This window comes from Gopherus flavomarginatus, chromosome 7 (genome assembly GCF_025201925.1).
Source record: "Gopherus flavomarginatus isolate rGopFla2 chromosome 7, rGopFla2.mat.asm, whole genome shotgun sequence".
Classification (NCBI taxonomy): Eukaryota; Metazoa; Chordata; order Testudines; family Testudinidae; genus Gopherus; species Gopherus flavomarginatus.
In genome coordinates, this window is record NC_066623.1 from 21,894,013 (window position 1) to 21,921,968 (window position 27,956).

Consider the following 27,956-nt stretch of genomic DNA (forward strand, 5'->3'; position numbering starts at 1 on the left):
GAGCCAGCCTGAGATTAATCTCAATTTGGGGGAGCTTTCCACTTCGTGCTGAACAAAGCGAGCATGCAAGAAGGTGATGATTCCCTGGGCCAGATCCTGATCCCACATATGCTGCTGTAAATCTGGAGTGACTCCTCTGATTTCAGGATTTACACTGTTGTCATTGAGTTCAGTAGTCTCTTCCATCTCTCTCCTACTCTTTCCTATTCTCTCCCTGTGCCTTCCTCTCTTCTTTCAGATTGTCAGCTCAGGGGCTTGGTGACAGGTTGCTATGGTCACCGGGAAGTTCCCCCTAGAGACAACAAGCCCATAACTGATGGATGAATTTTCCGACACAGATTTTTATTAATGTTTATTCAAATGTTGATTCATTCCTCTACTCACATCCCCAGTTTCTGTAGCCGAGGCCTCCAGAGTGGCGTGATTCTATCCCATGGGCTGGCAGAGGAAGTTGGCACCACTTTCTCTGCTGGCATCCCATACAGAATATATTGGTATTCACAAGCTATTGCAATATACCAGGTATCAGTATCATATATATCCCTGGGGGACCCTGGATCATGTGACATTAACAGTTGTGCCCCAGGTTTGCAGAACAGTCTTGGATTTCATGGACACTCAGAAATGAGAGCTGGAAAGAGACTATTAGGCCCCATCCAGTCCACCCTTCTCTAGAGGCCAACGTAGGTTTCTTCCTGGTCAGTGTTTGAGCATACTAAGGGAGAGAGCCTAGACAGTGTAGCATTTAGGTTCTTTTCTTTCCTTCACATATACAGTCCTCTTCATCAAGCATGTCCTGAGAGAAGAGTTCTCTACAGCCCTAGACATCGCCTGTACGTAGGCATGCGATCATACTGTAAATGCTCCCTGCTGAGAAGCTGTCTATTGTAACAGTCCATGCTAGTCTATTTTTAGTGCCTTGTTCTGTGGTTTGATCTAGGATCTCAGAGTCATGCCCTGTTATTTATTTCCATATGGGCGATGTCTGAGCAAGCACATGGATTTGTTGCTGGGTTTTATTAGTTTGCAGCGATGAGCTCTATTGGCAGAACTCGGAGATTCCTATGCTGTCACTACTGGATCCGTCAACTGGGCAGCCCAGCTCATTTCAAACATCAGGAAAATCAGCCCATTTGGAAATAATTTCATCTCTTGGAACTAGAAGTGAGTCAGAACCAATATTTGGGACCTTGGAGAAGCTCAGGTCCAGAGCCAAACATTGGAGCTAATTGCTATCTCTATGGTAGGCCAAACCACAGCTCCAGGTTTAAATCCTGCAATTCTCCACCTGCAGAATCTGTGTTGGTGTCACCAGGAGTTCTGTGTACGCAAAACATTTGCAGGATGAAAAGTCCAGCAAACCTTGGAAGTTCAGCTCCAGATCTGGGCCTGGGCTTGAGTCTGTCTCTGGATGTGACCTGTATCAAATGCATCGGGGAAAGTGTGCTTTTCCCATGCCCTGCCTAGGCAGCAGCTTTCCACACTGAGGAGGGGAGATGGATTACAGCAGGCTTTAAAATATCATGAGATGGATTGCCTGTCTGGACAGGACTAGGGGCCGCACCTTAGAAGTCACTAATTGTGGACACTGTTTTGTACCCAAGGAGCCTGTCTCAGTGACCGATAAAAGAGCTCAGATGATCACTGGCTGAGGGTTTGGCATATCAGATGGGATTTGGGCACAAGATACTCTTTAATTTGTGTTGGGTTTTTAGCATAAGAACCCACAGTGGGCTGATTCTTTCTCTTTGTCTGGCACCAAATCTGCTGAATATAGCCCCATCGCTACAGCTAATGATGTGTCTTTCTGCTGAGAGATCTCTGCTGTTTGATGTCCCTTCACTCAAGCTCTGGGCCTTTGTTCATGTACCAGGCTTTCAGGGACCTTGGTTTCCTTTTTTCCCCATCTAGATAGTTCATCCTGGGGTTACCAAGCCTCTAGCCCATTGGCTCAGACTTGCCAACCACTGAAATATCTGCTCAGGGGCTTCAGCCTACTGCTCTTTTTCCACTCATCTCCTCCGACCCTCACACACTCTTTGCATTCTTACAGTAGTGGCAGCAGGAACAAATACTTTGCTGCTCAGGCCTAAAAACCCAGTCCCGTATCCAAATGCTACTGCACACTGCGTGGAAGAGATGCGCCTAGAACAAAGGATTATGAAATCGTAATGGACAGGAGATGCCCTTTATCCCTCTGCGATGCCTGTGTTCTGAGGGAGAGCTTGCTTGTAGAAATCTGAGAGGAAAGAACTCCTTTGGTTGTATAGTTCCTGCCTCTTCCCCTCGAGGCAAGAGCAAGGTTCTGTTCTGCTCCCCAGTCCTTCTCACGCTTGCGGTGTACACAGCCCTTCCTGGTGGTCTGCAGTGTGAAACGTTCTGCTGAGCAAGCAGTGAGGGAGGCGGGTTTGAGGAGGGGAGCTGGAGGAGAATCCCCCAGAGGATTTTTCCATGTTCATCAGGCTGAGGAAGTTGGTGCACTCCTGCCCTACAGTCTATTTTCCAGGGTTTTCTCCAGTTTAATGGCTCGAGCAGTGAAGCTTCCACCATTTACCTGGACAAACAAACCACTCCACAGTCTACCACCCTTCCAGTGTCCGCCTTGCCTTCCGCAGCGAGTCACTTCCTGAGGGATCCCAAGGAGATTTCTGGAGAGGCTGCTCCCTTTCAGTGCTTCTCTAGCTCCCAGTGGAACACTTCCCACAAGGGAGCTGTCCCATCCTCCAGACAGACTGGTGATGACAACCAGTCCTGGGGGTTGATGATTAAAAGTGGAGCCTTTCACCTCCCAGGGGCAGGTTTGATCCCAGCCTAGGTCCATACGGCATGAAGGTTGTTATCTCCTGACAGCTGTTTGGAGGCCTGGGTGAAATAAATTAGTGGGTGTCACTCCAGTTCCTAATGAAATAGGTGTCAGCATCACTAAAAACCCCCTCCTCCCTCCCACAAAGTTTGGCATTGTCAGTTTGTTGTCTCTCTCAGCAGATGCTCAGGACTGAATGGGCTACAGAACAGAACTAGAGTGACCAGATGTCCCAATTTTATAGGGACAGTCCCGATTTTGGGGTCTTTTTCTTATATAGGCTCCTATTACCCCCCACACCCATCCCAATTTTTCACCATTTGCTGTCTGGTCACCCTAAACGTGACTAATGCCCTCCCTCCAGGTCTGTTGTGATGCACCAGCCTGGCAGAGGGTAGGAAGCTTGTTCAGCCATTGTCCCTACTGCCTCTGGTTTGTGAAGAAAGAAGAGATGTCCCTCCCTGGGGATGCCTGGTGGGGCCTTTCCCCAGCCCAGACTCATCTTAGAAAGGAAAGCAAGGTGGCCTCAAGCTGATCATGTAAAAGGAGCAAGGGGCAGCTGTCTTGGTGGAGAGGGAAGGAGCTGTGCTGGCCTCGAAAGGGAGGAGATGCAGTTTCTGGGAGGGCTTGCTGTTCAGCAGGCTCCTTGCTGACTCTGCAGCTGGGAAGCATCTGCTGGAGAGTGGGGTTAGTGTTTGGACTAGGATGTGTTTACTCAGGCAGCAGCTCCTCTTCCGAGGGCTGGGGAGCAGATGTTTGGGAACTGCAGAGACACTGCCTGGCTGCAGCAGTAAATATACATCCCAAATGGGAGGCAAGGGGAGACAGTGGGGCGGGGGCAGGTGTGGAGTGCGGACAGATCCTTTGGGGCTGTACTTCTCAGCACGGCTGCCGGATGCATGTGCTTTCACTTCTCATCCTTCCAGCTGTGGTTTGGGATTTTTTTACGTGGTTGCACTGGTCCAGAAAGGAACCTCAAAAAACCAGAGCCCCGTGTCCCCACTCCCCCCAGGATAGCAGAGACTCGGGGAACTCCACCTGCCAGTGCAAGAGCTGAGGCTCTTTGAGTCTGGGAGAACAGTACATATCCCCATGGATCCTCCTGCTCCTGGGCTCTCACATTTCTGGGCGGCAGGTTCTTGGCACCATTTGCTTGGTAAAAGCCAGTAAGAATCCGGGACTAGGTGAGTCCGGGGCTGCACCTAAGGAGACAGGGCCCAGTGGCCAAGCCCAATTTTCATTTTTGGCGTCCATTCCTGTGCACCCAACAGTCGAGCCTTTGAGAAGTGGGTATATGGCTTGCATGTGGTCCATAAGGCAGACCTGCCCCATCTTCTGTGTGGGGAGGGCAGTTGGTGATTTATTCCAAGCCCACTCACCTAGAATGAGGAGAAGGAGTGATGTTTTGCCCTTTTTAGAACCTGTTGTCTCAAGACCTTGCGGAGTTTATAAAGCAGTCTCATTGTCCTCAGTGTGCAGATGGGGAAACTGAGGCACAGATGGGGACGTGGCCTGCAGTGAATCTGGGGCAGGGCAAGGAGCAGAACACCAAGTTCCTTGACTCCCAGTCCCTTCCTCTGCTCACTAGAGCCACCTCTCACTGACAGCCCTCTAGGGCATGTATTGTTTTCACAGAGGTGATGAATTGCTGACCGTTTTCACTAATGTACTTCTTCTCATCACTATTATGACTAGTGTTCATTATTTGTATTGCAGTCACACCCGGGAGCCCCAATCATGGATCAGGGCCCCATTGTGCTAGGTGCTGTACAAACACACAACAAAAAGAGCTCACAGTTTAAGTTGTGTTGGAATCATGACTTGCAGCCAGCTGGGTAGTGCCCAGATGGGACCTGCTGCCTCCCTCATGATAACACACCCTGTCTTTGTCACTCTCTCCTTTCCACCAGCAGTTCCCTATCAACAAAACCCGTACGGCTCCGGGGGCAGCTCCACCGTCATCCAGTGCTACCGCTGCGGAGACACATGTAAGGGAGAGGTGGTGCGCGTTCAGAGCAATCACTTCCACATCAGGTGCTTCACCTGCCAAGGTAGGAGGCTACAGCTTTAAAGATTTCTGGTCGTGCTGCCCCACCTGCCTGGTATCTGTGCTGGAAGCTGAAAGGCCTGTGCGTGACTAATCCAGCCCCACTGAGTTGTGGTGAAACCTATGTGCTTCTCACAAGCGGTTCTGATTCCTTGGGTGGGGTGGTGGGGATTTAGTGCTTGTGCATGGGAGAGACTGAGAGAGCTGGCTAGAGCCAGACTTTGGGGAGCGCTGCGCAAACTCCCCACCTTCTCTCCTACCCCAATAGCTCTGTGTGTGCACTTCAATTCCACGTCTGCAAACCTCTCTGCTAGTCTAGTCCTGGCATCCCACATGGGTCTTCCAGGGCACCTTAATTCTGCTCTACAGCCCCCTTTTGCCTTTCTAGTCCTGGACCAGTGCACAGCTCCACTCATGCACTATGGTCCTGATCTGCATGCATGGCCTTGCAGTCTGCCTCAGCCAGTATCCTAGTAATCCTCCTGCCTCAGGGAGAGGGGAGAAGAGAGTAGCTGTTCTGAGGCATCCTTGACAGCGAGCTGGCCCCAGCTGAGATAAAACCTGGAGAAAAGGGGGCAGAAACCAAGAGCTGCTCCTGGCAGGGTCGTCAACTGGTAACTGACTAATTCCACAATAATGAAGTTGACTGATATGAAATGAGGATGAAATCATTGTGCTCCAGGACGCCATGTACTGCAGCTCAGGCTAAACATCCTCAGGGGACTCCTAGGGGACAGTGCATTTGATCCAGAGGTGCTTTCGCACAGGCTGAACAAAGGAGAAACCCCCAGCACACCCCCAACCTCCACGTGCTGCTGCAGGGCTTCAAAGACACTCTCATGCTTAATAAGGCAGATTGGTGAAGATGCCAAGTAGGAATGTTAAGCCTGGTCCCAGTGCATCTCCTGTGGGAGCTGGGATGGGAAATTCACCTGACCCCATCTGTGTCCGCAAAGCCCCATGTACATTTACTGCGCTGGATAAATGAATGGTTAATAGCAGTTAATTAATTTGACAAGGCCCACCAACCTGTGCAGAAAAAGTGTGAGTTTCTGACTTTCTAATTTCAGCTGGATCCTGGGACTTGCCTCGTTCTGGGAATGAGCCAACTGGGGGTGGAGGGTGGGGCGTATGGTTGTGTAACCCTTCTGCCCCTCTGAGGTGGCAGCAACAAGGGCCGGGTTCAGTATCCAGGGGTTCCGTTTCAGTAACACAATGCATAACCGGCTCGAGCCCCCACCCAGTGACCTGGGATACTCACATACAACACCCCTCTGGGCGTCTCTAGGAGGCAATACTTCCCCTCTCGCAAGCATGGAGTCTGAGTGTAGCAAAATCTTTTTAATAAAGGAAGGAATCAATGCGGCATCCCATTGGAGAAACACCGCAAACAGGGTTATAACACAAACCATAAACAAAAACCCACCACCAAGTATGTTTGGCACTGTCCCTTTTCCCCTTAGGGTTTTAAGTCCAATCACCCCAAAGTCTGACAACCCAAAAGTCTCTGGTCAATGCTACCCCAGAGTTCGAGAGTTTATCTGTAGAGGTCCCTCCCCCCAGCCTTGGTAGAAAGGGGCACCTTACGTGGTCCGGGGCCAACTGCCCTGCCTCTCCGTGGGTTCTGCTTCCGCCTTCTCCACGAACTGCTCCGCTTTACCAGCCGCTCCACTCTGCTTCTCCAGCCGTCCTCAGAAACTGCTCCGCTCCACCAGCTGCTCTAGTTCTCCCTGCAAACTGCTCAGCTCAGCTCGCTCTGTGGGCCACTCCACCCGTCCCACAGCTACTCTGCTCTGCCAGCCGCTCTGCTGCCACCAGCTGTCCCGTGATCCGCTCCAGCCGTCCCCACAACTGCTCCACTCCACCAGCTGCTCTGTTCCACAGTATATCTTCAGGCTCCCCCACTAGTTAGCACAGTACTCAGTGCTCTCAGCTCAGTAATTTCAGCTCTTTAGTGATTTCAACTCTTAGTGTTCTCAGCTCTTAGTAGGGGAACCCCAGTGCTAGTGCACCATTAGCCCAAAGTGAGTTCAGCTCAGTAACCTGTATTTAGATTCTTGAGGGAATAAAAAAAATCAACTCTGACATTCCACAGTGGAGAGAGGAGGGGGTGGAACTGGTGCTTCTGACTCCACAAAGAGATTGCACCACCAGGCATAGATACCTGTCCCCAGCCTCTCTCAATTCACTGGGTTTTGGAACCCATGTCCCTTGTCTAGCAAGTACCACTCAACTGAGGTTGAGTCATTTCTGTCACAAAGCAGTCCCACAGCTCGGCAGCATGGGATGGGGTAGGCGTGCCTATGCAAATACACTCTCTGAAATTCTTTCCACCAGATGTCAGGGTAGAGCTCATCCTGACTCTACTTACAGTTGTGACAGTGGTTTGCGTATTGTGGACACCTGTCCAGTAGGAACTGCACTGTGAGAACCCCCAACTCACTTCATGCAGCGGCCATCGCATTCCCAACAGCTGGCAAGCCTTCCTGGCGCAGTGCCCTGAGCTGCGTGGCAGCCTGCCTCCTTGAGGCGTAAAGCTCCCCTAGCCCACTGTTGTGCACTGCCCGAGCGTACCAGCTCCCTGTGCTCTTCCTGGGCCATTTGCAGTGACTGCTGAGAGCAACATGGGCCAGTTGGGCTCCTCCCCCAGTCCTGAGGAGGAGCTTAAGGAGAGCAGAGCTGAGAGGCCATTAAAGCTAATGGCCCTGAACAGATGCTCCTTAGTCCATTTATTAAAAGAGCCACTCTTATGCGGGCCAATAACGGGATCTATACATTATAAAGCACAGAATTTCCAGGGTTTATTAAAGACCTCTGCTCCTCCTAGTTCTCATCGCCTCACACTGACCCAGGCGCAAATCGCCTGCACTTAGTGACTCCTTCATGCACGGGCTAGGAGGAGGGTGTCTCTCTTCAGGGTAGTTTTGGTCTTTCCCACAGTCAGAGCCAACCCCACATACACACTCTCTCTCTCTGTGCATATATACATATATGTACATCTCCTTTGCATGCACACACCGCCCTGTGTGTACACAGGGACCTTCCCAGGATACAGCCAGCCTCAGATTCCCAGATACCCAGACACCCCCACCGACCGATCCCAGGTCGCTCTCGGTGCTGGCCTGCAGATGCACAGCGCTCTGCTGCAGAAACCCCTCCCTCACTGCATTATCTGTGCAAAACAGCAAACTCTTCTACCAGACAAAGAGCTCAGACTGGCTCCAGCTTCAAAGGGGATGAGAAGCCAATGGGGAGAGCTTGGCAGTGGCTGCCATCTGATTTCAAAGTGAAAGGGAATAAATTATGAGAGGAAACCTTCCTTCCCCACCTGCCCCTCCCAGCTCCCTCCCCACCCAGCCTCACTTTCCCCAGCCCCTGCACTGGCCTCCTCGCTTTCAGCCTTGCTCCCCCGCCAGGCTTCCCACATCCCCCTGCCTGCCCTCAGCCCAGAGCGCTCGGTAGCCATTGCCCAATGGTTAGCACCAACGTGCTTCTGGCCCTGGGGCAGATGGGGCCAAAACCTGCCTCTGAAACTCTTGCCTCTGTGTCTGGGCCTGTGCTGAGTCTGACAGAGTTGGTCCGTCCAGCCTCATCACTGCAGTACCTGGAGGATGCAGCAGGAAGAATGAGGAGGCACCTGCTTTTGTTCTGCCCAGTGGCTGCTTGCTGAGTGAAGCAACAGCTGAGCATTACCTCACCGGTGGCACTGTCCCCAGCTGGGAGGTGGGGAATGGAAGCACATCTGTGCAAAGGTGAGAGAAGCACAGCACTGCAAACGGCTGGTTGCAGGCTTTGGGGGCTGTGTGCTGCTTCTGCAGTTCTGGGCGTTCCAGCTGCTTTCTGAACTGATGTGAGGGCAGGCACTGAGGGTTGAGCAGAATGAGGACAGCTGGAGGTATCAGTGGAGGCAATGAAAAGAAGGGTTGTTGTGAGAAACTCCTCTTGCAGACTGACTGGGACCCCATGATAAGTGTCCCTGGTAGGACATAAGGCTCGGGGAGCTGGACAGACATCTACTCCCAGGCCAGCGATGCCTTGGACAAGCGCACAGGAGATCTGCACACAGGGACGGCTCCAGGCCCCAGCACACCAAGAGTGTACTTGGGGCAGCAAGCCGTAGGGGGCGCTCTGCCGGCGCCGCGAGGGTGGCAGGCAGGCTGCCCTCGGCGGCTTGCCTGCGGAGGGTCCGGCAGTGCCGCGGCTTCGGCGGACCTCCCGCAGGCGTGGCGCAGAAGGCAGCCTGCCTGCTGTGCTTGGGGCGGCAAAATTCCTAGAGCCACCTCTGTCTGCACAGAGTGTGGCTGGCAGGAAGCTGAGCTGTTCGGCTTAGCACTAAATACTCCAAAGGGTTGCTGGACTTCTGTTGAATGTTCAAGTCTCTCCAAGCACCATGCAAGTCCCCTCTCCAAGTGCAGACCAGCCCCCCTGAATGTGAGCTGGACTCCCCGCACAGCTTAGCTGTTCTGTTCTACAACTCGGTGCTAGGGGAGGGCGCACGGGGCAGGGGTTAGAGCATGAAACTAAGGGCCAGATTCATCCCAGTGTTGTGGCAAGTGCCACAGACTTCCTGTGTGACCTTGGAGCACCAAGTCACTACCCTTCCCTGTGACTCAGTTTCTCCACTTGTAAAACAGGAATGATGATACCGCTCTATGGCACAAAGGGACTGGGGCATTCATGCCAATAAAGTGCTTTGAGATAATCTTGGCACTTTCTGCTGCCTCATTCCTGGGTGCTCAGATCCCTCTGCTGAGCTTGGGGAATGGGAGAGTATATAAGAGAGCCTGAAGCAAGAGTTTGCACTCCCCAGCTGATGCAATGATCACACACCCATCCTGTGAGGGCTTTGGAGCCCATCCATTCGCAAACCAGAATTAGCTCTTTGCTTGCCCCATCAAGCAAGCAGCACCCCTTGGCCACTCAGCCCCTGGCAGACATTTTCACGCATCATTCAGCCATGCCACCTGCATGGCAGTTCTGAAGGCAGCCTCCTTCTCCTGGAGAAGTTAATTGGCTGAGATTAGTCCTGTTCCTGTCTCCAGCATCAGCAGCCCTATGCTCCTACTCCCATTGCTACTTTCCAGGTCTGTGAATGCCTTTGCCATGACAAGGTAACAGGAGCAGCAGCTGAATCCTGCTGATTCGTGATTTATTTTAAAAGAAACAAACTGAAGAGGCACCTGTCACCCATGGGAGCTTCCTGGGGTGGTTTAAAAGCTCCTAGTAACAGTCCCAAGTCATGGTAAAACTAAGGGAGCAGAAGATCCACCGTCCAGGCTTGATGGGTTGTGCCACTGAATGCTCGGTTGCCTGCTCTGCTACTCTCTGCAGTTGCACCATCTTACAGCAGAGCTCCTGGGCTGAAGGGGGGATTTCATTGGAAGACCCTCAGTTCTGTACCCCTGCTAAAAGGACAATCCTGGAGCATGTGGTGCTTTGTTGGTATTAAAAGAGATGCAGGGTAAAAGTCAGACTCGTAATCATGAACTCACCTCATGCTGGTGCCACTGTAATTTAGTGCCACAGCAGGTGATGAAGGAGGTGGTAGCTGCCTTTCCAAACCTGGCACAGAGGTCTGATGGCCTTGGGACCAGGCTTATCCATTAGAGTCATTGGACAGCTACTGCAGCTACATGGCCTCTTTCCTAGCCAAGCCTCCAGGAAGAACCTGCCGGTGTGTAAGCCCTAGGGGTGGGTCTGTGTGGAGGAAGTTTGCATGGCACCTGTCCCCAGCATGCCTGGTGCTAGCTAATACTACCTGGCAATCACTTTCACGAGCACTAAAGCAATTAAAATAAAAAAACCCTCTGATATTTGTAAAGGCAAAATGTAGAGGGAAGGGGGATGTGCCTGAACCTGTTTAGGTGCCATCAGGTGTGGTGGGCAGGGTGAGGGAATAATGCAGCTCTTAGATTAGCCCAATCCATGTTCGGTCATGCCAGGCTGCAATGCACTGGAATCATCTTGCTGGCCAGTTCCTTTGACCACTGGGTGCGGCCTACAGTTTCCTCTCAGCACGGCCCATCCCTTTCCAAAACCAGGAGGCTTCATCCTGGACCGGGCCTGCAGCCCAACAGTGACATCTTGTGAGGCTGAAGGAGGTGCCCACTGGCCCCTCAGCATTTCAGAGCTGGAGGGCTGGCTGGCTGTGGAAAGGAAGGAATCTGCTGAGATGCCTGCAGTCCTCAGGCCGGATCCCCGCCCCCCAAGGCTCCTGATCAAGTTTTTGGAACAATCACATTCGAGAGACTACAGCTGAAGAATTCCTGCTAGGTTTTCCCAAAGACCCTCCTGGTGTGCACTGGGATGCTGCTGGTGAGTTCTATAGAGAAGTCCAGCCCAGCGGGCTATGATGGTCAAAGCAGTTAGTGCTTCACCTTAATGCTTATTCTCTTAGGATTAACTCAAAGCTCCCATGTGCATAGGCCAAGTTGCAACCATTTAAAAAAAAAGGGGGGGGCTGTAGGGAAGGGAGGAATGTGGAAACCAGGAGTGAAGATGCAGTACAGGGCCACGGAGAGGACCTCAGTGAAAATGATGTGGGGAGCACATGGCCTCACTCCCTGTATGCCCTCAGCTGTTGTCCTTATGGGAGTGGGTGCAGCATCCAGTAGTGTTCCAAGTGCTTTGCTGAGATGCTGTGACTGTGCTAGCCCAGGCTGACCCCACAATGACCTTACCTTGACTCCGAAACTCCTCACCTCATGCACCTCTCAGAAGCTCTTGGAGGAAACGTGCCCAGCTTGTGAAGATGGTCGCTGGGCTGACTCTTCTCCCCTTGGGGCTGTTTTCTCCCTCTCTAGTGTGTGGCTGTGACCTGGCCCAATCAGGCTTCTTCTTTAAGAACGGGGAGTACATCTGCACCCATGACTACCAGCAGCTCTACGGGACCCGCTGCGACAGCTGCCGCGACTTCATCACTGGAGAGGTCATCTCTGCCCTGGGCAGGACATACCACCCCAAGTGCTTTGTCTGCAGCATGTGCAGGTGAGTTGGACATGCGGCTGCAGGGTACCACACCCGCACCCCAGGAGCAGGCCAATGCCTGAAGCTGGGAAGGCGCTGCTGGCTTTCAGGCCAGCTCTGGGGCAAAGACCCATCTCAGCAATGCCATAAATGTATTTTGTAGCTTGGTGTAATGGGCTTCCTCAGACATAGCAAACATGCTATTCCCATCAGGGACTTTGCAGTGGGGGGAGGAGGGACATACATAAATTCTTTGGATCTTCTCTCCTCACCCCACTTTGCCCAATAAACCAGTCTTCCATCTCCTGCCTCAGTGAAAGCCACGGGGAAGCAAGCCAGAACCCTCACCTTTCACCCCTGGAGAGCTGGGTTCCAAGTCTGGCTGAGTACCAGTGAATGTGGCTTTGGCGAATTCCCAACCAGACCCGCTGGCTGTACACAATCCCCAACTTCACTGAATGGAGAGAATCTGTTCATCACACAGGACTGGAATAGCAGGGTGCTACAGGCAGGGCTGAGGCATATTGGTGGAGTTGCAGGGGTGCAGGACTGGAATAGCAGGGTGCTAAGGGCAGGGCTGAGGTGCATTGGCAGAGCTGCAGGGGTGCAGGACTGGAATAGCAGGGCGCTAAGGGCAGGGCTGAGGTGCATTGGCAGAGCTATGGGGGTGCAGGACTGGAATAGCAGGGCGCTAAGGGCAGGGCTGAAGTGCATTGGCAGAGCTGTGGGGGTGCAGTACTGGAATAGCAGGGTGCTAAGGGCAGGGCTGAGGCTCATGGATGGAGCTGCGGGGGTGCAGGACCAGAATAGCAGGGCACTAATGTTTATGCATGTGTCTCTTGATGTTTTGCATCCATACCTCTGAGGATGGGTGCATGCCCCTGTGGGTGGGTATGTTCTCCAGGGGGAGGTATCTCTATGCGTGTGGCTGTGGTTGGATGTAGGGGTGTACACTTCGCCAGGTGTATGTCTCACTGTGTGGTTGATTGTAGGTGTGTGCATTCATCTAGGTGCGTGTATACGCTTCCTATATCACCATTTTTCATCGGGAAGAAAGCAATCCTTTGTCTTGCCTCAGTCCTCCCCTGCAGCTCTGTAAATCCCTGTGTGGCGGACACCCTGCTTGGTCTGCCCCTTACACCTTTCTTCTACTTCCAAGATCTTCCCCACACCTGCTCCATCCTTCACTTGGACAGCCTGATCTCACCACGGGAGAAACTAGGGAAGAGACAGGTGTAGCTTAGCTCTTTGCAATCACTCTGGAATGGGACCAGTACTGCAGCAGCTGATGCTCCTGCCCTGAATGGCTGCCCCATGAGGGAATAAGTGGAGGCCCATGGACGGGATCAGAAGGACAGACTAGCCCAGGGAGCCACCCTGAAGCCTAGCTGGAGCTCTAAGCAGGGGAGGTATGTTTCTTATGCTTTCCTGCCTTCTCTGTGGCTGCAGGAAGCCGTTCCCCATTGGAGACAAAGTGACATTCAGCGGGAAAGACTGTGTCTGCCAAGCCTGTTCCCATTCGCTGATCAGCTCCAAGCCTATCAAGATTCACGGGCCGAGCCGTAAGTTGGATAGATTTGATCTCGCTCTCTCATGTGTGATGTCTACAAAGGGTTAATGACAGGTGATCCAGCCGAGCCCTGGTGCTATCATGTGACCTGGCAGATAGTGACTGTCTTGAAGGCATTGCTCCATGTTAAGTCATTATGGCTGCGGTAGCCTGTGCCTTTAAGAGACCCAACAGTAGCAGGTACCAGGAAGAGAAGCAGCTGGATCCATTTGTGGGGCCAGCAATGTGATCTGTTTGCTCCCTGGTATTTCTTTAAATGTACTCTGTACAACTCTTCTCATAGCCACTATGTTTCCTACCCCAGTTACAGACCCACGCTTTCCCATCCCCATGAGCAATCAGAGATGCTATTAGAACCTGGACACTCAGCCAGGGCAGGAAACCCTCCCAGTGCCAGGCTTCTCTTGTGGTGCATGTGCTCAGTGCTGGATTTCTCCACAGTTTTGGGAATAACGGGAAGGGACCCAGTATTGCAGTGTAGCGGAGCACTGGTGAGGTGGGTGTGGAGCTGGTGAGGGAGGCAGCTCAGGCAAGGCATCTCCCAGTTCCACCTGGGCTTTCCCTATGGCTGTCTCAGGTCACCACTGGTGTCTGGAAGTCCCATGCTGTTTTCATGACCTGACAGGGCTTTGCTAGCAAGCCCTTTGCAGCCTGGGACAGTCTGCAGTGGGATTTCTAAAGACAGGCCTAGGTTGTTGGGACAATACCCAAACTCAAAATCTGCAGCGAGGGGAAGAAGGGCAAAGTGCTGTGATCCCCATGCGGATGCTGTGTTTCTCCTCACCTGTGTAAGTTTGAGGTGGGATTGCCCTGTTAAGGGAAGGCAAGGAGTAGGAGGACAAGTCATTCCTCCTGCCCTTGCACTCAGGAGGTACAAGCCAGGCACTCTGCAAGGCCAGCTCCAGGCCCCAGCGTGCCAAGCATGTGCTTGGGGCGGCATGCCACGGGGGGCACTCTGCTGGTTGCCGGGAGGGCGGCAGGCAGCTCCAGTGGACCTCCCACAGGCATGCCTGCGGAGGGTCCGCTGGTCCCGTGGCTCCAGTGGACCTCCCGCAGGTGTGCCTGCGGATGCTTCACCGAAGCCGTGGGACCAGCGGACCCTCCACAGCTACGCCTGCGGGTAGTCCACCGGAGCCGCGGACCTGCGAGTGGCAGAGCGCTCCCCGCGGCGTGCCGCCGTGCTTGGGGTGGCGAAATGGCTAGAGCTGGCCTTGGCACTCTGTGACATCTGAGAGCAAGATTCAGCGCACTTATTGCGATCAACAGATAACTGAGCAATCTAACGCCCAACAACTGCTCTGGAAAAGCAGGGTCTTGCTTGCTCACTCACATTCTCCCTCAGAAGCAGGGATGGTGCAAGGATGTTTCACGCCCTAGGCGAAACTTCCACCTTGCAGCCTCCGCCCTGAGGTGCCCCCCCCCCGTGGCAGCTCCCCCTGTCCGCCCTGGGGCACCCCACCACCCCAGCTCACCCCTGCTCCACGCACGAGCAGCAGCACCCCGAGCACGCCATCACTGCTTCATTTCTCCCGCCTCCCAGGCTTGCGGCACCTAAGATGATTAGCGCTGCAAGCCTGGGAGGCAGGAGAAGTGAAGCAGCTCACCCCTGCCCCGCCTCCTCCCCAAGCACAACATGGCTGCTTCACTTCTCCCGCCTCCCAGGCTTGCGGTGCCAATCAGCTTAGGCACCGCAAGCTTGGGAGGTGGGAGAAGTGAAGCAGCCACAGCGTGCTCGGGGAGGAGGTGGGGCAGGGGTGAGCTGGGGCGGGGAGTTCCCCTGTGTGCGTCCCCCCCTTACTTGCTGCAGGTAGACCTCCCCGCTCCCGCCTGCCTCAGCTCCCTCCGCCTAAATGCCGGTGGAGACCAGGGTGGCTGAAGATCCGGCTGCTGCGGTCACTGCCGAAGAAAATGGTGCCCCCCAAACAGGGCTGGCTCTAGCCATTTCGCTGCCCCAAGCACGGCGGCACGCCACAGGGGGCGCTCTGCCGCTCGCCAGTCCCGCGGCTCCGATGGATCTCCCGCAGACGTGGCTGCGGAGGGTCTGCTGGTCCCACGGCTCCGGTGGACCTCCTGCAGGTGTGCCTGCAGATGCTCCACCGGAGCCGCTGGACCAGTGGACCCTCCGCAGGGATGCCTGCAGTAGGTCCACTGGAGCTGCCTGCCGCCCTCCCGGTAACGGCAGAACGCCCCCCATGGCATGCCGCCCCAAGCATGCGCTTGGCTTGCTGGGGCCTGGAGCCGGCCCTGCCCCCAAATCCCAGCGCTCTAGGCGACCGCCTAAGTTTCCTAAATGGTTGCACCGGCCCTGCTCAGAAGGGTACTGAGCTCCAGGGCTTCTCCCTCTGTACATGAGCAGCAGCATCCAGGGGAAACAGGCACTGGTTTTCGCTAGGGTTTGATTTACTCACTTTGCCCTGCTATGGTAGCTGGGTTTGAACAGCCACCTCCTATATTCTCACAGGGCCTGATCCAAAGCCCATTGAGGGCAGTGGAAAGGCGCCCATTGGCTTTCATGGCCTTTAGATTAGGCCTAGGATTGTCTTGGTGTTTCTTTTATGTTTACAGTGTCTTTCTTTTTTCCTCTCTTTCTTTCTTTCTGTCCTGGTTCTCCCCAGTTACATTGCACTTTGGCTTTTAGTGCTCTCACCTCTTACCTTCTCCTTCCCTTTGTGTCTCTGTCTCCTCAGTTTAGCAGCCTGTGTGACTGCAAAGACTTTCCTGACTGCTCTGTGGGCTGGCGAGGGGGCATCTGGCTTTGCCCTCAACCAAAGGTGGCTGAAAGCCCAATGTATGGCTAGGGGGTATGAACTTTATACCATTAATGAGCCATTCACAGAGGGAGCAGGCTGAGGCCCTTGTCCAAGGAAGGGAATTGTAATGAGTTAATAACTGGTCCATCCTTTGCTGGTACCCAAATATACTGTGTATGCTGCCATCCAAGTCATGGAAGAACTGCATCAGCATAATTCTTGTGCAGATGGCAGAAGACCGAGATAAGTGGGAGTCATGCCATGCCCTGGTGACCCAACTCCTGTCATGTCACCTGGACCAAGCTGCTGAGTGGCAGAAGCACAAGCCCGCACTGCAGCACCAGTAAAGGACACCACCGAGACCAGCAGGAGTCACTCACTGCTCTGCCAGGACAGTTTGGTGGGAGTCCTGCAAATGTTGCACTGTTCAGCAGGTGCCCAAGAGAGCATAGCAGTGTCAGCTGGTGGGTGGCAGACAGGGTGTGTTGGGCAGTGTGTTGGGGAGAAGTTTGCCTATGTGATTGCCGTAAAGGGTAGCAGGAGACAGCTCCAATGGAGCGGCGGTTCAGCCTCTCAGGAGAACAACATCCATTTTTAGAAACTGACATGGAAGACTTCTTCCTTCTGGTTTTTTTTTGTTTGTTTCTTTTTCAATGGGATTTTAATGAATAAACGTCTGTGGATCAGAATGTGAAAGTCACAGTACTGACCCAGTGAACCTAGACAGACCCCACGGCGCTGACTCACACCACTGGGCGGGGGAAAAGGTGGCTTTTTGCTTTCCCGCTCGAGACCTAAGGCCAAAGTGTGGGCCCCTGAACTGTGGAGTTTCCCATTGTGGGCTTGGTTCGCATCCCAGACATAGCTCTCGGGTTCAGGGAGCTCTTGCATTGAAGGTGTGGGGGAAAGCAGAGGGGGAAAAACCCAATTTATTATTTAAATCTAGTTCATTTTAATTTCAATTTGACTTAAGGGTGTCTGGTCTGCTCCAAACTTAGAAACCCCTAAACAGTAGGTCCCTCACTTCTCTCTTGTGTGTCCACTCCATCCCATGACCCCCACCGAGTGGAGGCTACAGTTACACGGGACAGGATTTTAAAATATAGTTAGGCTATCACCCTTCCTGCTTGAAGGCAAGAGACGACAAAAACTGGTGGGGTCTGGAAGAAACATCCCTTCCAGGCAGGTTATCCCATTACTGTTCATTACAGGGCTTCCTCTGAGGAATCTGGTACTGGCCACTGACAGAGACGGGGAACTGGACTGGAGAGGCCAATGGTTTGATCTGGTGTGAACCTAGCTCAGGGGTCTGGTCTTGGCATCATATTACAGTATGCTCCTGTCGGCCCCATGCGTGAGAGGCCAGTGAACCCCCTGCCCCAGTGGGGACACTCCGGGCAGAGTTGGACATGAAAGACCGCAGTTGATGGTGATGAAAGCAGCAACACCAGGTCTATCTGAGCCAGAGCAGACTAGCGCTGAGTCGGCACAAGGTTGCTTCCCCCACCCCCAGTGTCCATTAGGAGGCTCTTGGCAGAGAGGAAGGGAAGGGGAACCACATGTGTCATCTGTTTCTTCCCACCCACTTCCATGTCCTCTCCCGGTCAGGTGCCCTGGAGACCATAGCCTCTGAAATCCTCTCTCAGACATTCCTCGGCTAGGCTGCAGAGCTGAGGTTACCCAAGGGCAGCATGGATTATTCATAACTAGCTGCAGGCAGCATCCAAGATGTGCATAAGCCAAGACAGCTTCTCTCACTGCTCCTATCCTGCACCCTTACCACCTCCATGGCACTGCAGCCAGTAGGGGACTGCAGAGCCTCGGACCCCTGAGGGAGGCAAGGGAAGTGCCACTGTTGTCTAGTAGCAAAAGCAAGGGTAAGTTCTCGGATGAGGACATCCCCAAAGAAGGCAGGAGGCTGCTTCTGCAAGTCACCTCCAAGGCCCCCTAACTGCCAACATAACAGGAGCAAACCTGAAAGGCGGGTGAGCAGCAAACCTGGGGGAGTGGTGCCATGTAAGGAAGGGAGCCAGAGCACAGCAGAGAGTGACTCATGCGAGAAGGGGCTAATTGAGCTGCTGCTCTATGTGCCACTCCAGTGCTACCCAGTGAGGCAGATGCATGGGGGTAAAATGGAGCTGCACAGCTGCCCTGAAGTGTGGTGGGTAAAACACACCTTTGGTGCTGTCGAGATTACCACTCGGTTGGCTTGCAATGCACCGTATTTGCTGCACTCGTACAGCGCAGGGGACTGAAATCTCCCTGGAGACCAGCAGCAAAAAGGTTAAAAAGAAATACCTTGTCCATGTATCACACAGACCCCTGAAATCCTAGAGAGTCCCTGATGTGAAAGAGAGAGACGGGCAGAGAGGAGTCAAAGCCAGGACTCTCAGGCCCATGTGCTTCCTGCTTCCAGCCTTGATGGGAGCCCAGGGAAATGGGAAAGGAAGGAAGGCTGGTAAATACTGCAGCGGGCTGATGTAGACACAGCTTAGAGAACAGCCCTTCCTATGCTCAGCTTGCTGCCAGACACTTCCCACCATTGCTACCCGAGGGGGAAGCCATGCTAGGAGCACTAATACGGATGCGATTCAAGGGCTGCCAGTATTTTAACCCCAGGGTCACCTAGCTCATGACCCAGTGGGTAAACCCTGCTTGGCACCAGGGCTTCCACTGGTAGAGCTGAACTGCTGCTAGTAACACTGGGAAATTTTTGGCAAAGAGTCCATGGCTATAGCAGACTGCTGCATCCCCATCCACCCAAGCTGGGAAGTAGTTGTCACTGGTATTATTCCTCTTCCAAACATGACTTCCTGCCAGCATTCGCTCTAAGGATCTCAGAAAAGCAGCTCAAAAACCAGGATGAGCCAAGCAGGTTGGCTGCACCCTGATGCCCACCTAGTGAGGCCATCTGCTTTGGGCGAGGCTGGGGGTGCCGGTTGCTCAGTAGAATCATGGCATGTTCCCAGTGCATTTTGCCCTTGTGCTGTCTGTGCTTCTGGCACCCCACCCAGTTTTCCTCTGAGGATTATAGAGTCATAGACTTGCCCACCTCTTTCTCAGCACCAACTGTGGAAGCTTGCTATGTAATACACAAAGTGTTGGGACTCATTAGGGAATGTGCTGAAGATGCATATTCCCATTAGAAGAAAATGCAATGTGTGTTGGGATAGCTCTCATCAGAAGCCCCTCTCCCAGCACCCAGATCAGAGGGTGAAAAGATGTCTGATTCTGGGAGAGAACAGGGAGAGAGTGGTCTGATTCTCTATGTGTGTGTATACTTCTCTATGATTCTGTGTATGGGAATTTGTGTGTACCTGTGGGTATGTCCGCACTGCAAACTTGACTTTAGCAAGCCTGGCTAAAAGTAGCAGTGAAGATAAAGTGGCATGGACCCCGGTGTGGGCTGTCAAAACAAGTATGTACTCCGGATTCTGGGCAAGCTTGTACAATCCAGTGCCAGGGTCCATGTCACTGGGTCTTCGCTGCTATTTTTAGCTGCGCTAGCTAGAATAAAGCCAGTGCAGGTATGCCCACCTGAGCTGCAGTCACACCGCCAAATGCTGTGCAGACCTACCCTCAGTGTGAGTGTGTGTATCTGTGTGCATTACTGTAAGCTTGAGGCTGTGCATTTGAGTCACTTGGTGTGCACAGAATCCTGTCCTGGCTCCCAAGACTTTAGGGAATGATGGCACAAGTCAACAAACTGTCTCAGTGTGTCCCCTCTAGCTTGGGCAGAGTTTGAAATATGTGAGTCACAGAACCTTGCTCTAGATGACAGTGAGATGAGAGTGGGGCTTCAGTGTTGTCAACTCTTGCAATTTCACCCTGCGTGGCTTCCCCAGCTGTGCCTTTGCCAGGCTGCAGAGGCCCTTTGGGCAGGAAGCTGTGGTGGTTTCATGCTCTGCCCCATCCCTTGTCTCCCCAGACTGTGCGGGCTGCAAGGAGGAGATCAAGCACGGCCAGTCACTCCTGGCCCTGGAGAAGCAGTGGCACGTCAGCTGCTTCAAGTGCCAAACCTGCGGGATCATCCTGACTGGGGAGTACATCAGCAAGTGAGTGTCTCCTCACTCCTACCCGTCATCCTTCACTGCACCATGGCCACTCACTGGGGAGGGAACAAGGAGGCCGAGGACTAGTGTACGCCCCTGGAATTGCTGCAAGCTCACGACTCCCCTCGCCCTTCAGGCTGCAGGGGCTGCAAAAGCACATACCACAGAGATGGGTGGGGAGCCAGCTGATCACCTGTCTCCACACACACCCCACAGCTGAGTGGGAAGGATACATCCTGGAAGTGCTAGACATGTCTCTGAGGAGACCTAGGGAAGGGGCTTACCATGATGGGGAGGGGGATTGTCGCATCCCTCCAAGACATGCTACTACACAGGGAACGGGCTGGCTGGAGAGTATGTGCAGGCATGCCCTCTTCTGAATGGAACAGCACATCTGCTCAAGTACCTGTCATGGGCCTTGGACCTGCTCCCTCAGGGCAGAGTCTCCATTAACTCGAGTGGCCTGTGCTTCTGGCCCAGGCAGGCTGTCACTGTCCCTCATCCCTTGGTGGTTGTGGTGCTGGGAACAGCAGCGGGCTGTGGTCTCCGTGTATATTTGTGACTGTCTGAGGCGAGAGCAAGCAGCAGGGAAAGGGTTTCTTGCTCTGCATGCTGGCCGGCCGCAAGGTTTCTGGCATGGCCTTGGCTCATGAAGCATGCCCGCCGTCAGGCTTTTACAGGCCAGGCTTAGGTGGCCCCTAGGAGGCTGCAGGCGCATTCAGTCACATTAGCAGGCAAGAGCAACTCTATTGTACCCTCGTACCACTCCTCTCCTCCTCCTTAGACTCCAGAGCACGGCTTAGCTGCCCCAGGAGTCCCACTCCATCCCCTCCTCTGAAGCTGGTCAAGGGCCAGCAGCTCCGAACAATTGCTGTGGTCTGTGCAGATGTGGTGGGTCTGAGACACAAAGGGTAGCATGGGGCCCTCTGACAGGCAGCCCGGGAGCCCTGAATCCCCTCCTGGGGGTGGAGGGGCTGCATGAGCCTGGCCTAGCTTGGGGGGCGGCAGGGGATCAGGCACCTAGCCTGCAGGAACATGTCCCCTTGCACTTGGAACTCCTCTCCTGCTGCTCTCTGAGAGAAGCACTGAGGTGTGGAGATGAAGCCTGTAATAAAATCCTCGCCCTGCTCCTGTGTGGAGTGAGCAATGAGCTGGAGCCTGCAGGGGAAACAAGCTGACAGAAGAAGGGGAGTCCACAGGGGAGTGGGTGGGGAGGAAAGATGAAGAAAGCCTGTCGGGGGAGAGGGAGGGCACGGCTGGGGTAGGTGAGGGGAGCCTATGTGGGGGAGAGGGTGGGGAGGGGCAGGGCTAGGGTAGGTGAGGAGAGCCTGTGGGGGAGAGGGTGGGAAGGGGCGGGGCTGGGGTAGGTGAGGAGAGCCTATAGGGAGAGAGAGTGGGAAGGGGTGGGGCTGGGGGTAGGTAGTGGGAGAGAGTGGGAAGGGAGTGCTGGGGTAGGTGAGTAGAGCCCGTGGGGGGAGAGGGTGGGAAGGGGCGGTGCTGGGGTAGGTGAGGAGAGTCTGTGGGGGGAGAGGGTGGCAAGGGGCGGGGCTGGGGTAAGTAGGGGGAGAAAGTGGGAAGTGGGGGCTGGGGTAGGTGAGAAGATCCTTTGGTAGGAGGGGTGACGACTGAAGAAGCTGCCCTCTTGCTTCACCACCAGCCTTCCAATGGTCACTTGCTCCCTAGACAGCAGAAGAGCCTCCCAGCAAACACTCCTCTGGGGAGGTCGTTCTAATACAGGCCACATCTCAGTTGAGCCATTTGATGCAGTGAAAGCCACGTATCATGCATGCGGGGTCTCTCAGTTGTCCCTCACCCTGCTCTCACTTCCTGTCTTCCTCTCTCCTCCAAAGGGACGGCGTTCCATACTGCGAATCTGACTACCATGCCCAGTTCGGCATTAAGTGTGAGACCTGTGACCGATACATCAGTGGCAGGGTCCTGGAGGTGAGTTGGGGCAGTCAGAAGACTGCTAGCTTCCTTCCAGCAGCAGAGGGCCGGGTGAATGAATCCCACCGACAGTGCAGAGGAGAGGAGCCCCTGAGAGTTTTGTCAGTGACCTAAGCACTGTCATGAGCCATTTTAACTGGGTTTTCCTTAAATCACACTCTCTGCAACCCACAGCCCCTCCGGTCACACTCGGGTGATGCAAATGACTGAAAGATAGTGTGATCTATGGGCTAGAGCAGGGCACTGTGGGTCCTCACTTCCATTCCTGGTTCTGCCACTGATTCCCTGTGCACCTGGGGGTGAGCCCTTTGCCGTCGCTAGGCCGCAGTTTCCTCCTCTATAATATGCAAGTCTGGACGCTGACCGACCTTGGTATCCTGAGTTCAGAAATGGCTGGCTCCCAGGGACTGGGGTGGGATGGAGCAGCACTGTCCTCTGGAATTGGAGTCATAGCCACAGAAGCAGAAGCACCACTTTGCAGTGCAGTAGCGAGGTGGTACAGGTGACTGAGGTAATAGATATGGCTGGCTGATGTGGCCCAGGTGATAGGTGCATACCAGGGTCTGCTACTTACTCGAAGCTGAGGAAGTTATTCCTTTAGCACAAGTGGCAGGGTGAAGGAGGATCCTCCCAGATAGCAGGTGCCAGCATGTGTATGTAGTGTGGGTGCCTAATAGGTGTTTTCCTAGAGGTCTGTGTGGGTTCTAATTTGGCACTATGCCCAACACCGTAATATCTGAGCACCAGGGATGGATGGATGGGCAGAGGCAGTGTGGTATTTGTCTACAGAGTGCCTTGCCCCAGCAGCTGAGCTGGAATTCAGTGCCTCTTCAAAGGGACCCCTCCTTCCTCAATCCTAGCCACATTCCCCTGTTACTGGAGGCCAGGGACTTTGCCAGCACGTCTGATCTCCCAAGTATAGCATGGGCATTGCTGAGCGCCCGTGGTAACCATCAGTTACTGCACCTGCTCTCCTGGTGACACTGGCACATTTTTCAGATGCTTCTCTCAATACAGTCACCTAGGAGCATGATTGTAGCCAGACTCCACTCCCCCCTACCAGTTGCCATGGCAACACAGCCAACACGGCTGCTAGTCATGTGGCTGTGTACTAGCGGGGAAAGGCTTGGCAGAGGTGCAGAGCTGTCTGCAAGGGGAAGCAGCAGGCCTGAGCCAAGCCCACTAACCACGCCCTTTAGGCTGGTAGAATGAGCCAGCGGTGAGGTGCAAGCACCCAAGGGAGACAGGCCAGTCTAGAGGAGGAGCAGGAGTTTATGTGAATGGTATTAGCGAGCCCAAGCGGCATTGTATTGTTCTTTTAGCAGGGATTCAGCACAAAGGGCCTGGCTGGTTTCTGCATCCCAGCAGGGCTTTAGGTGTGATTCTTTAGTAGCTCACTCTGTCCCTTTCATGGAGCTCATACCAAGTGCTGTTCGGCAGGGGGGGCATTGCAAAGGACGTGTTTGACAGTCTTGGGCTCCACATGGTTCCCATGCCAGGTTAGTCCTAGGCAGAAGGCATGGAGGGCTTTTCTAACTCCAGCACCCTCAGGGACATGAGGTGGGCCTGAAATTCAGAGGTGCCAGCAGAGTGATCCTGCTGGCTGCTGCTCTCACTCAACTTGGCTATTTTTTGAAAGACATTTTTCAAGTGAATTTAGGGTCCTGAAGAGTGGGGTCCTGTGTGGATCCCCATGCTGGGCACTGTGTGGACAGCTGCGGGGGAGTGTGCCTTATTGCTGCCTTGGAGGGAGCGGGATACCGTCTCCATGGCTTCTCTGCTGAGCCAGCCAGCAGCTGTGGTGGTAGCTGGGCTGAGGCCTCTCTCACTCATTCTGTGCGGGAGCCACCAAAGAGCCGTGAGATGGTAGCTGCTTTTGGTCCCTACTGACCTGGGCTGGCTCCAAAGCAGTGACTTTGAGGCAAAAGGTACCTGGTACCCAGCCTCCTGGGCCATCCAGCCCCTTCCCCACCACCTTCAGGTGGCTGAAGCTGAGACCAGGGTGCTGTCCATTCTTGAGCTCTCCTCGTGGCTCTGACACTGACTCCCTTTGTGACCTCAGCCAAATCACCTCACCTCTTTGGAGCCATTCCATCAGAGGTCAATGTGCACGTGCTTGGGCAGCAGAAGGGCAGAGCTGTACCAGAGAGTGACCATCAGGGGGGAATATAGAATGTGAGGCGCTGCTTTGCCTTCCGCCTTCTTACCCTGTCCTGGGGCTGTTCTTTATGCTGCCGCCCTGCTCTTCTGCCTCCTCTGTGTCCACGTTACACCACCTCACCAGCTTGTAACTGACACCACTGTTCACATCCACCTCCGTCCTTGGTTCCTGCCTCAGCCTCCCCACCTGCGATGGGGGAATAATGATCCTTTTATGGGCCGCTGTGGGTAAGAATTTGTTCATGTCTGTGCAGCGTTCTGAACATCAGCCATGCCTCGTTAGTCAAGATCTCTGCGGCAACACGCAGGTGGGATTCCCTGTGCCCAGGCAAAGGAACTGTGCAATAGTGACCAAGTGGGCTGGAAATAAATCAGCTGGGCTCTGGGGTACCTCTGGGCAGACTCTGTTACTAACTTTCATCCAGCTATTGGAATGGAGCTGAGGGAAACAGGGCATGGGGAGTGAATGTGCTGTGCGGTGAAGGCTGCAGAGGGATGGAGACGCAGAGAGCTCCTTGGGCATTACTTGACCTATCTTTCCAGAAAACCAGTGCAATGTCACTTCACAGTTTCTTCTCAGTCATGGCCTGAAATGTGAGTGACCCCTCACCTTTCTCCCATGTCTCTTCTGCTCCTGCATTGCCCTGAAGAGGCCTCCTGCACCTCTGGCCAGCCAATGCCAGTCACAAACCAGTCACTAGGCTAGGGTGGGATGCCCAGGAGTTCGAGCTGAATTATTTTCCTTAAAGCAATAGGCCTTCGTTGTCTTGTCTGGCAGAGCTCAAAATAGAAGAGGCTCCTTTAAATAATTTTAGGCCTTAATGAGCTCTCTTGTGCTATCCCATGACCCTCTGGGTGTTCCAAATGACTGTGAGTTGTGCAGTCATCCTTGAATGATTAATGAATCTTTAAGGGACCCCAAGTAATAATGAGTAGCTCTCTTCACTCACAGCTTCCACCAGGCTTTTACAATGGCTGTAATTTTAATCAAGACAAAATAAACAAGATTGTTGCATTCTGCTTTGAAATGTAATCACTTCTCCTTGCAGAGGGACTGTTGAGTTTTAAATTGTGGATGTTTGTTTCAGAGCTTGTGATTAGAGGGAAAGATAGGCCTGAATTGTGGCCAGGCTAGTGTATCTCAGTGCTGACTGGCAGCGCCCCATCCTATTTAAGACCTGTGTCTCCACACAGCTCAACCAATACAGCTCAGTATTGATCTGACCTGCAGTAACCCTTGCTATTCCAGTCATGGGTACACCTCCCTAAAACGTCTGGAATAAAAATAGCCACACCTTTCTGAACAATGGGAAATACAGAGTGGGCTCCTGACAAATCCTAGGGGGAGGAGGGGTGTTTTGGATTTTTAGTGGCAGGGGAGGTTTAGGATTTGCGTAATCCTGAAACAATTGAACAGAATATTTAAAATAAACAATGTATTTAAAAGAAATATATGGTCCGAAAGCATTCTGGACAGTGGAGACCGCTCCACTTGTCCTTGTTCATTTAGAGACTGATCCAGCCCTCAATGGAAAGTCCTCTGGACTTCAGTAAGAACTGGATTTGGCCCTTCGTTCTTCTGCCTGTACTAGTGTCAGAGCCTCCTCCACAGCTAGTGCCACAAGTGGCTTTTCTGACTTTTGTCCTTTCTTTTGGAAGTGAATTTGGCACTAGTGAAGTATGGATGCTGGGTTTGAAGCCTGAGCCCCTGAGTTCCTCTACATGTCTACAAAACATGGACTGCATAGGTAGCAGCAGAGTGAGCTTCCCTCACACACTGACTCTGCCAACGTACCTGGTGAGGGGAGTTCAGTCTCTGTGGCCCATTTGCTCCTGGGCCTGTCTGATGAAGCTGCCAACCAGAAACAGATAGTTAAATCCAGTCAGGTGGGAGCGTTCTGTGATGTTGACGCCTGCTGCTGAGACCCATCCACTCATGTCATACACAAGCTGCAGAAGAGCCACTGCAGAGTAACATTTCCCTCTAAACCAACCTGAGTCAAACTGAAGCCAGGACTAGGATGGTGAAAAGCTCTGTCTACGATTATCAGTGACCCACAGATAATCTAGTAAGAACCTTTCTCATGATGGAGTCAGTGATCCCCTCTTAGCAAATTATCCCATTCGCCTCATTGTTTCCTGATACGAGAGAAACAGTTAAGTTAGATACAGTCAGTTACAACAGCCCTTCTTTCATTCCCTTACCAGCCTTACTCGTCCTCCTCCCTTCTGATATTATAATAAAATGTCCCTTAGGGGTTACGCTGTATACAGCATAGACCAAGTTTCAGTACAGTCCAGAGCCAACCAATGCCTCTGAGCTTGGAAGCCCAGCAAATGAGTCTATAATTGAAATTCTTGCAGGCATTTTGAGTGGAAGCAAACTACCAATTAAACCTATTATCCTTGTCAGAGTGCAGGGAGAACAGACCAGCCACATCACAAGTGGGAAAATAGCAGGTTGTTATTTCCAAAGTTTGGGCATCATTTGCACTGAAGGCAGCAGAAAAGTTTCTAGAGAGTCCCAAGAAATCAGGGCTGGAAAAAAAATAATAAAGCAGGAATCATTTTGGCTTTCACTCCGTTGGAATGGGCTGCAAAATGAAACCTAGTGAGCCCCTTGTACTGTTGTGGGTGTGTCTCTCCCTCTCCCAAGATGGCAAAAATCCCAGTGACAGTTTGCCAAACAGAAGCCTATGCCATTGCTATGATATTTCACAACTGTGACCCCCCCCCCCGGGGCCAAAGTGGGCACCCTGTCCAACTCCAATGGAGATGTTTGGGGTGGGAACTGGTGAAAAATACTGCTCCATAGCTGAACAATGGGACATTTCTGAGCTACAGCTACAGAATCCTTCTGAAAGCAAATGCAGAAATTGATCCTGTAAGTCCGTACTCACATAAGTAATACTGTTGACTTTGAGGTGTGCTTGTGGGAGTCAAAGTTTGCAGGATTTGGTCCCCAGTTCACTGGTTTGGGGCTGCCTGGGCCTAATTCTCTGCTACCCTGCACTTTGGATAGTCATTTACCCCACTGCCAGGTGAGTGTGAAAGGCGGAGCTTGTAGCATTGTACATCCACCTTGTGCTCAGTTTGCTTGCAGGAAATGGGACCCTGGACATGGGTTCTCTTTATGCATCATGGCAAAGATATTAGTCTCCTAGTCTAGGAGCTGGTCTGCCATCTGTGGTTCCTTGTTGAGGCCCCAGCTCTCCTTTGCTAGGCTCTTTCTTCTTGCTTTGTGTTTTGCACTGCAAGCAATAGGATTGTAGAGGGGACTGGACAGCTCCCGCTCAGAGGAATGGAGGCAAAAGTGGATCTGCATTTTCTGCTTGCTTAGGAACCATTTTGCTTTGCTTGTTTGTAGGCAGGAGGGAAGCACTACCACCCAACCTGTGCCAGATGCGTCCGCTGCCACCAGATGTTCACGGAAGGGGAGGAGATGTATCTCACAGGTATGGATACCCTCACCACAGGAGCTCAGGCTGTGGGATGGGGAGATTAACCCCTCCTCTGTGCCCCACAGATCCGTTGTCACTAAACTCCACCTGTAAGATAATTTGTTGATCCCAGCAATGTCGGGAGCGTGGCCTTGTGCAAACCTCCCCCAGCTGATGGTCACTAGTGTCACTTTCTAAACCAGCAATGCAGGGATGCACTG

General features: G+C 53.1%; 1 protein-coding gene across 7 annotated transcripts in view; it reads left to right on the top strand.

Annotated features, from left to right (window-relative positions):
* The window catches only part of ABLIM3 (actin binding LIM protein family member 3), a 113,010-nt gene that overhangs the window by 53,993 nt on the left and 31,061 nt on the right, over nucleotides 1-27,956 (top strand). For 5 of the 7 annotated variants that reach the window (XM_050962662.1, XM_050962658.1, XM_050962659.1 and 2 more), the window contains exons 2-7: nucleotides 4,714-4,854; nucleotides 11,654-11,837; nucleotides 13,266-13,378; nucleotides 20,065-20,191; nucleotides 22,039-22,132; nucleotides 27,663-27,750. In XM_050962662.1, the coding sequence (XP_050818619.1) occupies nucleotides 4,714-4,854; nucleotides 11,654-11,837; nucleotides 13,266-13,378; nucleotides 20,065-20,191; nucleotides 22,039-22,132; nucleotides 27,663-27,750 (747 nt within the window). The remainder of the gene's footprint in view (nucleotides 1-4,713; nucleotides 4,855-11,653; nucleotides 11,838-13,265; nucleotides 13,379-20,064; nucleotides 20,192-22,038; nucleotides 22,133-27,662; nucleotides 27,751-27,956) is intronic. The other 2 variants (XM_050962655.1, XM_050962656.1) reach the window with 1 other exon arrangement.